This window comes from Callospermophilus lateralis, chromosome 2, assembly GCF_048772815.1.
Source record: "Callospermophilus lateralis isolate mCalLat2 chromosome 2, mCalLat2.hap1, whole genome shotgun sequence".
Taxonomy (NCBI): domain Eukaryota; kingdom Metazoa; phylum Chordata; class Mammalia; order Rodentia; family Sciuridae; genus Callospermophilus; species Callospermophilus lateralis.
In genome coordinates this window covers 153,525,014-153,542,158 of record NC_135306.1, presented here as the reverse complement: position 1 = coordinate 153,542,158, position 17,145 = coordinate 153,525,014, and the positions used below count along the sequence as shown (strand labels likewise).

General features: G+C 36.3%; 1 protein-coding gene across 1 annotated transcript; it reads right to left on the bottom strand.

The window, feature by feature from the left end:
* Positions 1 to 7,173: 7,173 nt before the first annotated feature.
* On the bottom strand, positions 7,174 to 8,127 carry LOC143391387 (olfactory receptor 51J1-like). The gene has a single exon (XM_076844088.1). It carries the CDS (start codon positions 8,125 to 8,127, stop codon positions 7,174 to 7,176), a length of 954 nt encoding a protein of 317 aa, XP_076700203.1.
* Between the last annotated feature and the right edge of the window lie 9,018 nt (positions 8,128 to 17,145).

The following is a 17,145-nucleotide window of genomic DNA, read 5'->3' as shown; positions in this document are numbered from 1 at the left end:
CAACAACAAAAAGAATGAATTTGAATAAATCATATCCCATGCTTTCTTAATTATGTAAAAATGATTCCTAATGTTATATACAACTAAAAAAGAAATGATAAAAAGAAAGAATGGGTAGCTGTGTGAGGTGATGGTTATGTTCCCTTGCTTCTCTACAGTTACCATTCTACTACACACACTTTTCCCCATAAGATCATGTTGTATACCTTAAACGTACACAATGAAATTCATATTAAAATCTTGCAATATTTTCTCTCAAGTAAAATATCTCATCATGAGACTGTCCATGTGACATGCTTATCACTGAATGACAGAGAGTAGAGAGATGAATGGTGTTGGCAGCAACAATGTTTGCCCAGTTTCCTTGGTGCTGTGCGATGTTCTAGAACTTTTCTTATTTTAAATCACTTCACTTAATAATTGCAAAATGGCTGTCTTTGATATTAAATAATAAAAATGTGTAGTGCTGATGAAAACATGTATTTATTTTTTTTGAAAAGCCAGGAATTCTTGATGGAAGAAGGGACCTACCAGCTGTTTTGTGGTTTTAAAAGGGTGAAGAAAGTGATAAGATGGGAGAGAAGGTGATGCAGTGACATACACAGGAAATGGCAACCTCCTTAGCTGTCTCAAGTGGGCCTGACTGAAGGTGTGGTGGGAACCAAGACAGGAAGTAGTGAGGACTGAGGGCTCCAGAGGAGGAGGATAGAGTCTTCACAGGGCCTTAAGCCAGAGAGAGACATCATCATGTTTTCTTTCTTGGAAAGGGAATGTGGGCAGGTAAAAACAGGATAGAATTAGGGGGACACAAACTCTCTGAAGACAAGCGGGTGAGAAATGTATGAGTGTGTGCATTCATAACTATGTGCATTTGTGTAAGCATCCATGTGCCCATGTGGGGTGGTAGGGGTGAGATCAGATAGAAAGTGAGATAGATGCATGATTCCAAAGTCTGTTGGGGAATATTTAAAGGTTTATACTTGGTTATTTTTGAACTCAGAACAGATTTAAAATTACTGAATATGTGTTAGGAAAAACAGAGGATACAAAAAACAGAAGATGAGAAGGAGTGGAGAAAGGAGGGATGAAGTAAGGAAGGAGGAAAGGAGGAAAGAAAGGAGGGAGGTGAGGAAGGGAAGGGTAAGGCTTAGTACCAGTGAAAACCTGGTAATACAATACATTTACTTTTCTGCAAGGCAAGTATTTTTACTTTTTTAAGTAATTCTTTAGCTAGGCGAATTTTTTAGGGAATTTCTAAGCAGGTGGTAAGGACTTCTGCATTGTACTTAATCTTTAGTTTCTCCTAGCCATGCTTCTTTCTATCAGTTGCCCTTGTGCAGTAAGATCTGTAAACGGTAGCTAGGAAGTATTAAGGAAACTATTTCTTTAATTTCGCGTCAGCTCTAACCTCACAAACCTTTACTGTGGGGCAAAGTAATTGGCAAACCCCTGACTAATTTCAATCCAGCTTTTGTTCATTCTTCATTCACAGGTTTGAGATAACAAGGGATAAGACATCAGAGTTTCACTTTGTACTCAGTGGGAGCATACTGACCACCTCTGGATGAAATGCTTCATGTTTCCTACCTGTCCTATCTCCACACTCTAGTCTACCTCCTCTTAGGATGTCTCTGAAATGGGTCTGTTTAATTCTTCCCCTTGTCTCTACAGAGCATCCCCTCCTCTCGCTCATCCCCTCCTCTTACTTTTATTGCTAACCATCACTGGAGCAGTCCAGCCTTACCTGACTGTTCTCTGTTTGTTTGTTTGTTTGTTTCTCAGTGCTCTTTGGTTTCTATTCTCTGCTCTGTGGTTGAGTGTGATTATATGTTCCTGAACATCCCAGCCTGGAATGCAGGATATGAGTGAGGAGACTTCTGCCAAGATCTTATAAGAGTGTAAAACTTGTGCTCTGAGACCTGAGGCCCTAAGGGATAGAACCAGGAAGCCAATCATTCGTGTTCACTAAAACAACAGGCAAAAAAACCTTATTATAGTCAGGTTCCAAACCTTGAGAGAATGTAATGTGGTTGACAGGTTCTTTTGGAAATTAGTTCTGAGAAGCTCTCCAGCCTGGATTGGTTAATATGAGCACATTTTAACCAATATGTCCCCATATTAACCATATTAACTCTTCAGGGAAGAGTTGACTATTTTTCTTAAGAGTATTGTTGTCAAGAATGAAAAATTTGTTTTCAGTTTACTTAAAAAAATACTCATTCAAACTTAAATTTGAAGTATTAAAACTTCCATATGCTGTTCCCCCTCTAAAGACAAATCCTAAATTAAAAACATTTTAAAATTATTATAAAAATGTAAAGCCAAGTAGTAAAATCTCTTGACTTCAGTGAATATGCAGACACCTAGTTCAAGGAAAGAGAATTAATAGTAACAATATGTAAAACCATGAGTAAAGTTCTCTGCTTGATCTATATGTACTAGCAAATGAGCTGACAGACACATGGATATCTGAACATCTTGTGAGATACATGGAAACAGTCTAACTCCTATCCTAGCAGATGTTGTCTCAGAGATCATTAGTGCCCTCCTGCTTACTGCTGTGCCTTATCTGGTTTGAGAGGGATTGTTCAAAGTTGGAGCAGAGCTGCCCTTTAATATTGTCATGGCATGAATATGACCAAACTCAGTGTTGATGTAGTAGATTCTCAAATCACACAGACAAATGGAATTTCCTCTTCCAGTGATCTACAGGGAGCAGCTGTGTCATGCATTAAACTTCTTCCCCAGGAAAGACTGGATCTCTGCTTAGGCCAGAAGTGGCTGCGGTGTTATCTAGAAACAATTGACCTAGGATTTTACATGCGTATTTATTGAGACTGTGTTCTCCATAGTCAGTAAGAACCAGCAGCTGTTCGGTGTTTATTTAGGTGTGTCTTGAGTTTTATTAAGGAAGGCCCAGGGTGCTTCCTTCAAATATGGCTTGCCTTTGTGATCTGGGGAAGTCCACCTCTAAACCACTACTGCTACATCAGAAGGGAGATTGTTATTGCAGAGCAAAATGTTAAGTTATAAACCCTGAAAATGAAGAAATTAAATAACCAACACAAATAGGGAGTAAGGATTTTGGAAGTTATTATGAAGTATTTGATTATTTTACTTCTAGTGGTTGAAAATCAAAAGACACAATTTAAAAATTGACAAAGTGATAAAGTAAAACATGGCATATTTATCAGTAAAAGAAATATTGGTAAAATTGGTAAAAGTGATAATATTTGTAATTTTTGAAAACGAAGAAAAATGAGGCATACAAGAGATATGTCTCTTATGCATATTTGAACAATGAAAATAATGTTTATCTAGTTTATATATAGAAAAAACTGTAATGAAATTGAGATACAGCTTTTTATTCATCAACTTAGCAAAATCCAACAATATTAAAACACATTCATGGGCAAATAAATAAGTGAATTTTATGGAGGACATTGAAAATATTGTACCAAAGTTGTGTAAACTTTATAAACAAAATTTGTATCAAAATCGTATCAAACTTATGTAAGTACACAATTCTTTACTCAGCAATTCCATCTCTAGAAATTGAGTTTACAAATGTATTTTTAAATATATATGTGCAAACTGGCATATTTACAGACAAGATTTTTCAATAAAATGTCATTTGTAAGAGTATAAAATGGAAACAATTTAGATATTAATTAACTGGAAATTGGTAAATAAATTGTGGGAACATATAGTATGTCAGAATTTGCAAAATGAAATATTTAGATATGAAAATGTTGTTTATGAGTGACCTCAAAGATATAGATATATGTTAAAAATTAAGTAGAGGACAGCACACAATTTTCAATGGAAAAAGTATAAATTCACATAATTTCTTATTTATGCAAGATTTTTTCCTAAAAGGAAATATAAAAAACCAAAATTTTGTGTGTATCTGGAGAGAGAAGCCAAAATGAATAAAATATATACTAAAAGTGAATATTTTAAATATTTACATACACTCCATGTTTTTGAAATTTGAGTCTTATGAATGTGTAAACTTGTCAATATTTTAGTAAAATGCTGATATAAAATTAATCATTAGTAAGAAAAATAGAAGCTAAGAAATAAAATAGCATTTAAAGGTATGTTAAATTCTTTATTCACATAGAGTGAAAGACATTGTTAATAACTTGGAACTGTAAAGATTAGTGGTATGAAACTTTGTTGACTACAAAGAAACAAGTGAACAAGAACTTAATTCTGCTAACTCAGAAAGTTTCATCTGAGGCATCTGGAACCTAACTCAGAGAGGGTAACCATGTGGGACTCAGAATTGGAGAGTTTGTGGAAATCAATGTGCAGATAAGTTAGATGAAAATATTCACTCATCACCACCACCCAGACAAATGGTTATTACACTTTAAAAATGTTGTACACAATTCTTTTTAATACACATTACACATTTTTTATTGGCATATAATAATCATAGGTAAATGTACTTATTTTATATGTAAATTGCTCATTAAGTATTCACAAAATAAATACGTCACATCTTCTGACCTCAATCCCAATCAAGGTATAAAATGTTACTATGTCCTAATGGTTTATTTTGGGAAGTGTTTCATATGCATTTAGAAAGAGTGTATTATATCATTATGTACAATTATAATGAACAAATAAAAATGTAGAAGAAAAAATGAAAAAAGCAAAAAGAGTATTTGTCATGTAATTGCTTATTGGAATTGTTAATTAGATAGAAGTTTTAATAATGTTTTCCAAAGTTTTTAAAATGTTGATATATATATATAGAGAGAGTCAGCTTCATTACTTACTTGGAAAACTATAATAAAACCTATAATAAAATGAATCATTCTGGATTCATCTACTTAACTTTTAGTTTTAACAAATTGTCCTTTGCACATCAGTCCTTTGAGATTGTTATCAGCTGTTTTCATTCTGTCAGCTTTTACTTTTGAATGGACAAATTTCTTAAAGGGAAAAATAAAAACTTCCAGGCTTCCCTTCTTTTGGAATCTTGGCCTTTATGCACTCATGGTTGATGCTCTTTGAAGTTATTTTAAAGTATTTCTCTAAGTTTTCTAATTGTGGGCAGATGATTGGCTTGATACAATAATATTCCCTTGATAAGTATGGAAATAACCTATAACATTCCGTCATTTTAAAGTGTCCAAATTCTTAATTTATTTACCTACATACTTAAATATAAAGGTGGATAATTTTGTCCTGTTGAAAAGATAAAAAAGATCAAACATAGTTTCAAAAGGTCTAGATTGTAAATTAGGGTAGTAATTATAAGGGCAGAAAAAGAGCCCAAACTGATATTTTTCCATAAAGTCATATTGAATTCTGTTGAATTCAATGTCATAGACACTAGATGATTTCTAGACTGTTTTCAGCATGTGGTTTTCCAAGATTCTCCCTTTCTGAATCTGACATTGACAGAAGCCTGGATTTCAGGACAATGGGACAATAAAAGTTAGAAAAAAATAGAGATGGAGGATGTGGTATGTGCAAATCCATTCTATGATGGGATTGAAAGGTTTACACTAAATTGATCATGATCTGACAAACATCCAAGGATGAGATTTAGAGTCAATATTTGCAACAGGCTCAACTGTAGGAGCAATCATATTTAAGAAGCCTAAAGATTCCCGACACAATTTTTAGAAACAAAAATGACTTGCTAAGATGTTTGTTTTATGCCAAGCCATTTGACAACCTGGTGCCATCACCTATTCTGCACATCTTTAGATATGGGATGTCTTTGGATTCTATAACGATACTCCCCCTTTTCACCCCTCTTCTCATAATCACTCTCTCAATCCTCTGACTATCTATAGGATTGCCAGGGTTTACCTGCGTGATTTTCCTTGATAATTCAATATCATTGTCCTCTGCAGAACTTTGCCACTGCTGGTTAATTATAGGTAATTGAGGATCCCCACGTCAGAATCTAGGAAAACAGGTAGAGGGAAGCCTGGAGACAAATTCACAGAATTAACTTTTGAAAGAAGTCTTTGTCAATTTTTGCCATCCTTGCAATGTAAAACAGAACCATTTAAAATGTTTAAAATTCATAATCAAAATTTTATTTGTGGTTATTTATATATGGGGCATTTGAATGTCTGCATGAAATTGATTCTAAACATTTTTTCATAGGAAGAATAAAATATAGAAAAGATGGTGAACTTAGTGAGTAAATTCCTTTCTAAGCTCTGAAACAGAAGGTGCCTTGTCTCTTTTATCACTGCTTTACCTTTAAGGCCTAGAGTCTTGTCTGATGCATTGATTGTATTCTATAAATTCTACTTGGCTGACTACTAATAAGGTCAAGGAGATTCTAACTCATAGATACGTAGGTTTGATAAGATGCTTATTATACCTAAACATCAGCTTTTCATCTGAAGAATAATAGCTATATTATTTTGTAATATTTTAGTAATTCCCTACCTCAGGTTTGTTGATATTGTTTATATTTAATAATAAATATAAAGTATCCAGTATATATTTGCATCTCAAAAATCTTAATCTCTTTCTCTGAAAATATAAGTATAAGCTCTTCATATTATTTCAAGGGTCTGAAAAGGAAGATCCAACCAAACAAAAATTATCAATGTCTTCAAAGAGGATGTTTGTTTGAAAGTTTCTGCCATCTTGGGGGAGAACTTCAGAATTTTGCACAACATACAAGATTAGTAATTTTTGGTCTCTCCCAGTATGCAATCTTGGTGAAGTTGGGTAAATGCCACATTAAAGCATGTAGGGGAAGCCTCCTTTGAGCTAGCTCTGGTGTTCCCTTGCTATGGAATCAAAGGGCCAATAGCTCAAAATAATGCAACACACTTACTTCCTCTCTCCCAGGTTCAGAGGACTCAACAGATTTTTCAGGACACCTTCTGAATGTGTTTTTATAAACCATCATTTTTTTTGTTTTGTTTGTTTTTTGCATTCCTGCTTCAAATATGCGACGTAATGGAAAACTTCATGTCACACGATCTTCTTTAAAATATTATTAGTTCTCCAACTGTTTAATTATACATATTCTGTGCCTACTTGCATTTCCATTCCAGTTCACTGTCAGTCTATGAAAGCCTCCTGTTAGACACCATGTTTCAAGGCAATCCCAGTTACAACCACATAAGGTGATTATAGAAAACCAACCAACAAAACCTCCCTTTTTAATTTGGCCTTTGATTAAACTCTGAATCTCTTCTTTGCTAGCATTCTGATAATGCCACGATGAATCTCCTTTGTTTTAATACTATAGACAACGGGGTTGACAACAGGTGGGAAGAAAAGGTAAGCATTGGCCATCATGGTTTGTAGCAGAGGAGATACATGCTTTCCAAAGCGATGCACCATAGACAAGCCAATCATAGGTATATAATAAGCTAATACAGCACAAACATGTGAACCACATGTGCTGAGTGCCTTCTTCCGCCCTTCTCCAGTGGCAATACCCAATACAGTGTGGAGTATGAGCCCATATGAGATTACTATGAGCAATGAATCCAGCCCAAAAGTGGAGGTAACAATGAAAAGTCCATAGATATTGTTGATAGAAATGTCCCCACAAGGTAGATGAATAAGGTTAGGGTGGAGGCAAAAGGAATGAGAGAGAGCATTATGGCCACAGAAAGGCAGCCTCCGTAAAAGCATGGGCAATGGAGCCATGAGCACAATGCTCTTCAGTCCAATAATAACTCCTGTGCCAAAGATACGGGGCAGTGTCAGAATAGTTGTATAGCGCAATGGGCTATAGATGGCCACGAAGCGGTCCACAGACATGGCCAGCAGCACAGCTGACTCCATAATGGAGAAAGAATGGATGGAGAACATTTGGAAAAGGCATGCTTCAAAACTAATCTCAGTGGTGCCAAAAAGGAATATACCTAGCACTGTAGGCAGGGTGGATACAGAGACACCAACCTCAGCTAGTGCTAACATGGCTAGAAAGAGATACATGGGCTGATGTAGGGAAGCATCTGTTCTGATGACATGAAGAATGGTGCCATTTCCAAGGAAGATGATGATGTACATCAGACAGAAAGGGATGGATATCCAGAAGTGCTCAGCCTCCAGTCCTGGGATGCCAACCAAAATGAATGTTGTAGGCAAGAACCCCAAAGAGCTATTGGAATTCTTCATGCTGAAATCTCATCCCACAGGACTGTGTCACCTGAAAAATTAGAAATAAACTAGTGAGGTGACACTATTATGGAGAAAGATAATTGAGCATTTAGGGAGGGAAGAAGAAAACAAACTCAGATTCATGTGGCCAATGGTCTTGTTTCTGGAAGTTGACAAATTACCATCATCAGGAGATTCCCATTGTGAATCAGTTTACAGTTTCCATTACATGGACATTCTTGGCTAATAGAAAAGTATGCATCTAAACTGAAGTGACCTTGAATCAGCTGAGGGAAAAATGACAGCCCTGTTGGCATGGAGATGCTCGACCCTAGAATGTCACTGGGGAGACAAACATGGACGCAATTTCAGCACGCGATATGAATTAATGCTGGGAATAGGTGAGCAGATATTAGTAGTAAATACATGAATTCAAGGTACAGAGTATGGCATACAAAAGAGCTAAATGAATGTGTATGGTAACTGAATGATTAAAGTCCAAGGCAAAGCCAAGACAATGGAGTGAACAGAGCCTGGAGTGAGCTGCAGAATTAAACTAGAAAAGCATGGCATGTGGACCTACACTGGTTTAGCCATTCTGAGCTTTGAAAGTTATAGGAAGCAACCATAATGATTGTGTGCAAAGGTCTGGATGATTCAGAAGGAATCAGGTTCATGAAAATATTGTCATGAATATTGTCCCTTGACTCACAGTTCCCGAAAACAACTTACCTTACCCAAATGAAACTTCTTTCTGGCTCAGGTGCATTTCTCAGTTCTCTGTAACAGCAATACCAGGAACCTAAACAGATTTTCAAGGAATGCTTCCTGACAGGAGAGGAAGGCAACAGAGGAGAAAGCCACCTGCCTAATCTGAACTGAGTGTTACTAGTCATAATACAGTAATAACACAAGGAATCCTGGGGCTGGGAAGGTATTTTTCAACTCATTTACTTAAATACACACACACACACACACACACACACACACACACACACACCTGCTTACCTATTCATACATGCCCATAGTTTACAACTCGATGAAAATATGCCTAAAAATCCTGATATGAATTCTTCTTCAGCCACTGCTTAATTTCCCTAGCAACAGTGACCTCATGCCACCAGCAGTCACCCATGCTGATTACTATTAAATTCTCTGTTCTGCAGATCTGTAACCAGCCAGAATTCTGTGTGAAGCACCATACAGGGCTCAGGCAACATAGAGTCCTGGACCTAATTAATAAATCTTTGCAACTTTTAACCACAGATCAGAGAGTGCATCTTCTCACACACATATTCACACACACAATCATTAAATATCCTTTTTTATTTTTAAATTTTATTCCCAATAGTATTAAGTTCCATAGAAAAAAATTAGGATACCATAAAGAGGACCTAAAGGAAAAAAACCTAATTTATTTTGAAAGCCATAAAGCCTTCTTTGGAAAGTGACACTTCAGCTGATACCTGAGGAATTAGCGAAAAATTTCCAGGTTAAATGGAGAAGTTGAGTGAAGTGTGATACAGAGGGAAAAAATGACAATTACTGTTACAGGTATGTAAGACAACACTTTGACAAAGACTGGAATAAAATGTGGAGAAAATGAAAACCATTAATATACTATGATGTTCAAATCATTGACTTTTCACAATTGTGAAAAAATATGAAAATATAGGAGGAAACAATTAAAAAATAATTTCTTGCCCAGATAGGGGATCCCTGGGCACTTACCATGGCCAGATGCAGTTTAACTAAGCAGACACTAGTTTAGGAAATGCTCTCTGTGGAGGGTTGCACTTAAATTTCGTGTAGAGAAATTCAGAGGCAAATCATTGACTTCATAAAATGATCACACATGTCATAACATCCCAGGGCTGGAGGCTTGGGGAACTTCCCCTGTCCATTTTGTATACTTCTTTGCATAAGCACAACTTATTTTTAGTTCCTTAGAGTATCAGCAAACCCCTGGATCACACAACTCTTCCTCTGTGCTTCCTAACTGCACTCTTTGTCTTGCCTGCCACATCTCAAGTGACCTGATATCGGAAGGGACAAATCTTGGCAGATAATGGAAGTCTCTACTTCCCAGTCTTCTCTGCCCTACCTCGCTCTCTCATGTGTTCCTATTTTGTCTTGTTTTCTGTCCTTCTTGCATTTAAGCATTGATGTCAACCTTTATCTGAAGTCTCCCAAGCCAGATAGTACAAGACCAGGCCTTTTAGAAAGAGATCCTCAGCACAATCATTCCTCCGAGTTTAGGATTTATTCAACAAGAGCACTCCAGTATGGGAGATAACAAAAGGGGTCATTAAGTGTTTACTCCATCTAACAGGACAGGAAAATCAGCAGAAAGAAAAAGGTGATACGGTGATTCTAATATCCCTGAAGCAAGACTGGATTAGAGGTGACTCCTATGTGCAACATAACTTATTTTACTTTTGTGTTTTTTTTTTTTTTATTTAAGACAAAGATATTACTATCTACCACAGACAATGGCTATGACTATTCAACATGATCCTTTAACAATCAGTAAATACTAGTATCCTTTCTACCCACTATTTCTTTTCCAAGGCATTCTTTGAAAAGATCAATCATGGTCAGCTTATCTCTTACTTTCTATTGAAAGTGTTCTTCCCTTATCACTCACTGATACTCAGGGCACATCTGTGAGGAAAGCAAGAAGACAAAGTTCCCACTTAACAAATAAGCATCTAAATAAGACATATGCATTGTGAGAGTAACCCACAATAATATCATGGCAAAACTATTTTGACCCATGGTGTCATCTGATATTTTTGTTTTGCTCTTCACCAGCTGTTAAACACTATGCTCATTCTACAATACAGGTTCAGATAGCTAGGATTTGCCCACTGTAATCCCTCTTAAGGGAAAGTACTGATTAGGGAAAATTCTAGAGGGCTTCAAAGAGTGAGGCAGGGGTGGGAATCCTGGAAGCTGCTTTAGGAGGAGGCAGGGATGGGAGATTGTGGCTTGATCACTCACCACAGGCATCAAATGGTCCAGGGAAGCTCATGTTAGCAACTACCACCACTTTGGCATTTTTACCTTCCCAATTCTTGGGCTGGGGTGCTGCCTCCCTCTTTGTAAGCTGATCAGAAGCCCTGAGAGTAAAGTAATAGGGAGGGAGTTAGGTTCACTGAGGAATTATCCAGGTAATTACATCACCCTTTCTTAATATCCAGAGACCTCTACAGGAAATAAGCAAAGATATAGAAATGAGCACAATAATATTTACCTAGTATGATAATTAAGGTACATAAATTACTTATAACATATGCTGCTTAAAAAAAGTATTCTGTAAACATGGGTATGCACAATGCTCCATAGCCAGGTTATGGAAGCAGCCTAGATGTCCATCAACAGATAAGTGGATAAAGAAAATATGGTACATATGTACAATGGAGATTTTTTTCAGCTAAGAAAGAATGAAATTATGTAGTTTGGAGAAAAATGAATAGCCCTAAAGAGTATGATTTTAAGTGAAATAAACCAGATACATAAAGTCAATTATCATGTTCTCTCTCATATGTTGAAGCTAGAGAGAAACAAAGGGAAAAGGGGCAGTTACAAAAATGGAAGAGAAACCACTGGGTAGAGCAAAGGGAACAGGGGAGGGTGAAGGAGGGTAAGGGGAGATACTGTAGAGTAATATTAACCAGGCTATATTATATGCATGGACAAGTGTGCCAGATGAAACCCATTATTCTGTGTAATTAACATGTACAAACAAATGATTTTTGAAAAGCACACCTCAGATATTGGCTATATAATGATTATGGGACAATTGTATCTTAGAGAAACAATATAACAATTTATTTTTTATGAACATGTATTTATCAAGAAGGGAGCAGGGCACAGAGAACACCAAGAACATCCAGAGAACACCAAGTGTGCTCAGTGAGAAGGACCTGCAAATTCTGCTTATTGCTATGTACAGACTCATTTCCTTTTTCCCATTCCATGATGAGTTCGGTTTGGTCTTTAACACAATATGAAAATGTGGAGTCGTGACTTAGACATAGGTGCATCTCTGGAATAAGATAATATAAGTAGTTCAAACTAATTCTCACAGTGATCTCATCATGTATAACTGGTAACAATTTAATGTTCCCCCTTTATCTAGCAATAGATGGTGTTGAGTAGCTTTAAAAAGGTGACTGGAAAGACTGACATAAAGTCATAATGTTTCTGATACTGTATAAATTCTTGTTAATAGCATGTTGAATTTTCAATGATGAGGAGTTGACAGAAAAAGAAATTACTTCAATATAAACATAGATTCGAAAAACAGAGAAAACTCTAAGTACCCATCTCTGTCACTCCAAGCATTATCAAACCCAGCTGTCCACTGGAGATGAAAATTATTTGGCTTTACTTGGATAAAACATCTCTAAAATATTCATTCCACAATCTTCTGGATAATTAATTTGGATTTTCCACATGAGAATGAAGGAAGGTATAGGAAAAAAAAAAAAACTATGGTAGAGTTAGTGGAAAGAAGGATTTGCCCACTGTAATCCCTCTTAAGGCAAAGAAGTATTCTATCCAGTGGGAAATGTTTCCCATTGCCAACCTACATATTGGAACATATTTAATCAATATTTGTTATGTGTATGGAAGGCTGGACAAGACTATGACTCCTTCAGAGCATGTTTCTGAAACTTCAAAAATGATGACAGAAATTTAAATCCATCATGGTTCCCAAATTTAAATTCACGTGCTGATATCTTCCTAACCCCTACCTGGGAAGACAGCATGGATCTACTTACATTATCCAAAAGAAATACATTTCTCAAGAAGACAGGAAGAGACCTTTGTTTACCAAGATGTACTGTGAGAAAACCTCCATACCTTAAGATAGAAGATTAATCAAAATCTGTGTAGAAAAAAATTAGAAAAAATTGAATACTCTCTTTCTCAGTACTGAACTGCTGGCAGAGTTGAACCAGCAGATGTGGTTTTAAGCCTCTGTTTTCAACTTTCTATAAATCTTTGAACTTGACCTTTTAAATTTGTAAAATGGGGATGTGTATGTGTGTTAAATATTCTAAGATAGTGAATATATTAACACATATAAAAGAGCCTTATAAATTGCAATAATCACTAGTTACATGGAAGTAATATTAGCCATTGTAGGAGACAGGTTTCCCAAGTAGAACATGACTTCTCACTGAGGAATGAACGTCAATAATGACATAAAGTCTTCCTTGTTATAGGACCACCCTGATACTTGGGGCCTTATTTCTTCTGTAAATGATATCAGTGAGTGTAGATTCCTTTTCAGTTCAATCCTTCCCTGCAGCATATTGGTAGCCTAAGTCATTTTCTTCCTGTTTATAATGCTTTATATTTTGATACAATCTCAGGAATTTCCTTTGATTGCTTATATGACACTAGTTATTTTAATCATATACTTTATTTATGGTTTCAGATTTCATGTCTTGCATTTTTGGATTTTAGAGCAGTATGCTTAAGAGGTAACACTGCAGGATATTGGGTCGTATTGCCCAAGTGGAGACCTAGCTTGACACTTCTTCTCCATCTGTAAAGCAAGGGTAATTATAATGTCTGGCCCTATAGCCTGACCTTAGGCTTAAAGAGAAGTTTGCAAATAATGCACTTCTGCTAAATGCTGCTATTGTTGGTGAAATGATAATATCATCAGTACAGTTGAGACAATTTTCATGCATTTTTCATTTAAGCCTGCCACCGCCCTGTTATTGTGGATAATATTTGATTATTAAATATCAAGCAATTTCTTAGTTGCTTAAAATTGTTTATATTGAAGATATCAACCCAGAATTTTTGACCCAGACTCATTATACTGAAACCTTTCAAGAATCTAGAATGCCTCCAAGAAATAATTGATCTTGTTCTCTGAAACAGAACAAAAAATGATTTTCACACGTTATAAATTTTCGCTACTTTCCATGAGTTCCTCTGAGCATTCGAGAATGATAACAACAAAATTATTTTCATGAGAAATTAATAGCTATATAAAACTGTGACAACACTGAGCCTCAACTGACATGTAGAAGGAACCAGAGAGAAAATAAGCCCATCCATAATATAGGCTACAGGGGAGGAGATCTTCTTTGGACTCCAGCCTAAAACTTATGATGATCATCTTTATAGTCTGTTTGCTGCTGTGTTCATTTCATGAATATCAATTAAAAGGTGAATAAAAGTGGTTCTAAAATACCTACCCACTGGATTTTAGAAGAGTCTGGTGCAAGGGAAATAAGTGGCATCAATTTGATTTATTTATTTATTTTTTTTTAGTATTTATTTTTTAGTTTTCGGCAGACACAACATCTTTGTTTGTATTTGGTGCTGAGGATCGAACCTGGGCCGCACGCATGCCAGGTGAGCACGCTACCACTTGAGCCACATCCCCAGCCCATCAATTTGAATTATTAAGAAGAATGATGCGGTTTGCTCCCCATCTCATTGTTCAAGATGGAAGGAAGATTCTGTCTCATGCATGCAATCTCATTGAATGACACTTAATGCCTGTGAGCCTCTACTGATGGAGGCTTAGCTTAGATTTTAGAGCAGTATGCTTAAGAGGTAACACTGCAGGTTATTGGGTCGTATTGCAATATGTGTGTGTGTTCCAATACAGCATTGTTTTTCCTTGCCTTGCCTGTCTATTGCTATTTGTTTGTTTCACTTTGGTGGTTGTTATCATTTGCTCTTTTTCTCCCCACCCACTGTTCTCTGCAACGTTTTCTGTTTTCTTTTTTCCCCTTTCTTGGGCACTCCAGCCTTCAGTTTCACTAGAAATTCTATTTTAATTCAAATGCACCCACCTTCCTTATTTCAGATCTGCTCAGATGTCAGTTCTAGGATGTCTGCCCTCACTCAGGCACACCTCTCACAGCACGTCTCCCTAACCTAGCACTTGGTTCCTAACTGCAATTCAGTGACTTAGATGAATTTCTTCTAGTGGTTTTCTTCAGAGAATACAGCCCATTTTTTGGAGTATATCTTTGTGGCTTGCGGCATGAAAAGGGAAAGGAAAGCCTGGCAGGAAGCAGGAAGAAAGATGCACACTGATACACAGAGGGATAGGAATTAGTGAAAAAATACTTTGTCTTCTTTTGTTGAATACAGAAACTTTTGAAGAAAAAAAATAATTTAATGTCCTTTTTAATTTAATTTTATGTGTGGAGCTGAGATAGCAGGAAGTCACAGATGAGTGCTAATGAGTGAGGTATAAGGGTCGACTGTGCAGTATTATAGAGAGATAAAGCCTAGTATTTGGTAAGGAAGAGGGCAAGGAGGAGTGGAAATAAAATGCACTAATTTAATACTGCATATCAAGCATCTTAGAAGGATGATTTATGTCTGTTTTCATTATATACATTGTCTTATTAATTATTTTAAAAATTTATTTAAATTCTAGTTAGTTATACATGACAGTAGAATGCATTTTGACACATCATACATAAATGGGATATAAGTTCTCATTCTTCTGGTTGTACATGATGTAGAGTTACACTAGTATTGTAATATTACATGCACATGGGGTAATAATGTCCTATTCTTTGGGATTAGTTTATTTTGGTTAGCATGATATTCTCCAGCTCCATCCATTTACTGGAAAGTGCCATCATTTCACTCTTTTATAAGGCTGAGTAATATTACATTGTGTATAATATCACATTTTCTTTATCCATTCATCTGTTGAAGGATATCTAGGTTGGTTCCATAGCTTAGCTATTGTGAATTGTACTGCTATAAACATTGATGTGGCTGCATTGCTATACTATGCTGATTTTATGTTCTCTGGGTATAAAACAAAGAATGGAATAGCCGAGCCAAATGGTAATTCCATTCCAAGTTATCTGAGGAATCTCCACATAATCAACCAATATTCTTTCCATAGTGGTTGCACCAATTTGTAGTCCCACTAACTATGTATGATTATACCTTTTCCCCCACATCCTCGCCAACAATTATTGTTGCTTGTATTCTTGATAATTGTCCTTCTGACTGGAGTAAGAATGAATCTTAGAGTAGTCTTCATTTGCATTTCTCTAATTGCTAGAGATATTGAACATTTTTTCATATATTTGTTGACCGATTGTATTTCTTCTTCTGTGAAGATCTGTTCAGTTCCTTAGCCATTTATTATTTGGGTTGTTTGTTTTTTGGGTGTGAAGTTTTTTGAGTTCTTCTATATCTTGGACATTAATGCTCTGTCTGAGGTGCATGGGGTAAAGATTTTCCCCATTCATCTTCACATTATTGATTGCTTCCTTTGAATGATCTAATCACACTAATTTATACCTTGAAAGAGTGAGAACTTGGCATTTCAAGTGATTTGCCAAAGACACAGAGTTATTCATTGACAAAACTTTCATTAGAGTTAGGAGGGAAGGAAGCTGGAGGAAAGCCATATAGAGAGCGCAGAAATAAGCAGGAGTTCGGGTGGAGCTGGGTCACCAGAGTTCTGTTAGGGAGGAGTGGACAGCAGGGATCTTCAGAGGATCTAGGATTATGAGGTGAGCAGGCCCCACAGGATGTGCAGCTAGCTGCAGAGGATACAAACTGGAGGCCACAAGGATGCTGTTAGAGAAGGAAAAAAGAGGAGGGTAACAACTCTAAAGAATGAAAACCAACTTAGAATCAAGACCCTAGTGGAAGAATTACTGAATTTGAGGGCAGTTTGCCTCAGCTTAGTTTTTAGCTCACAGTGACGACAGACCTTAGTATTTAGCTTGAATTTAGAATGAATCGTTCTTCTCCCAATGTTGCTGGTCCATTTCCTGGGAGACACAGGCAAACCAGGCTTCAAAGAATAAACTGCCTCTGGGCCTGCAGGAATAATTGGATCAAGAGCAGAGGATCTCAGAGGTGTTCTCTGAGAAGAAAATTATCAGAAAAAATTGAAAAAGATGTGTATATATGAACATGATTTTATGTGCATGCACAAGCATGCAAGTTTATGTAAATATATATATGAACACACATATATTCATTCATTTACATTCGGGTATAGGCATAACC

Excerpts from the sequence above, each read along its gene's own strand:
- LOC143391387 (XM_076844088.1), bottom strand. The coding sequence starts at position 8,127 with ATGAAGAATTCCAATAGCTCTTTGGGGTTCTTGCCTACAACATTCATT.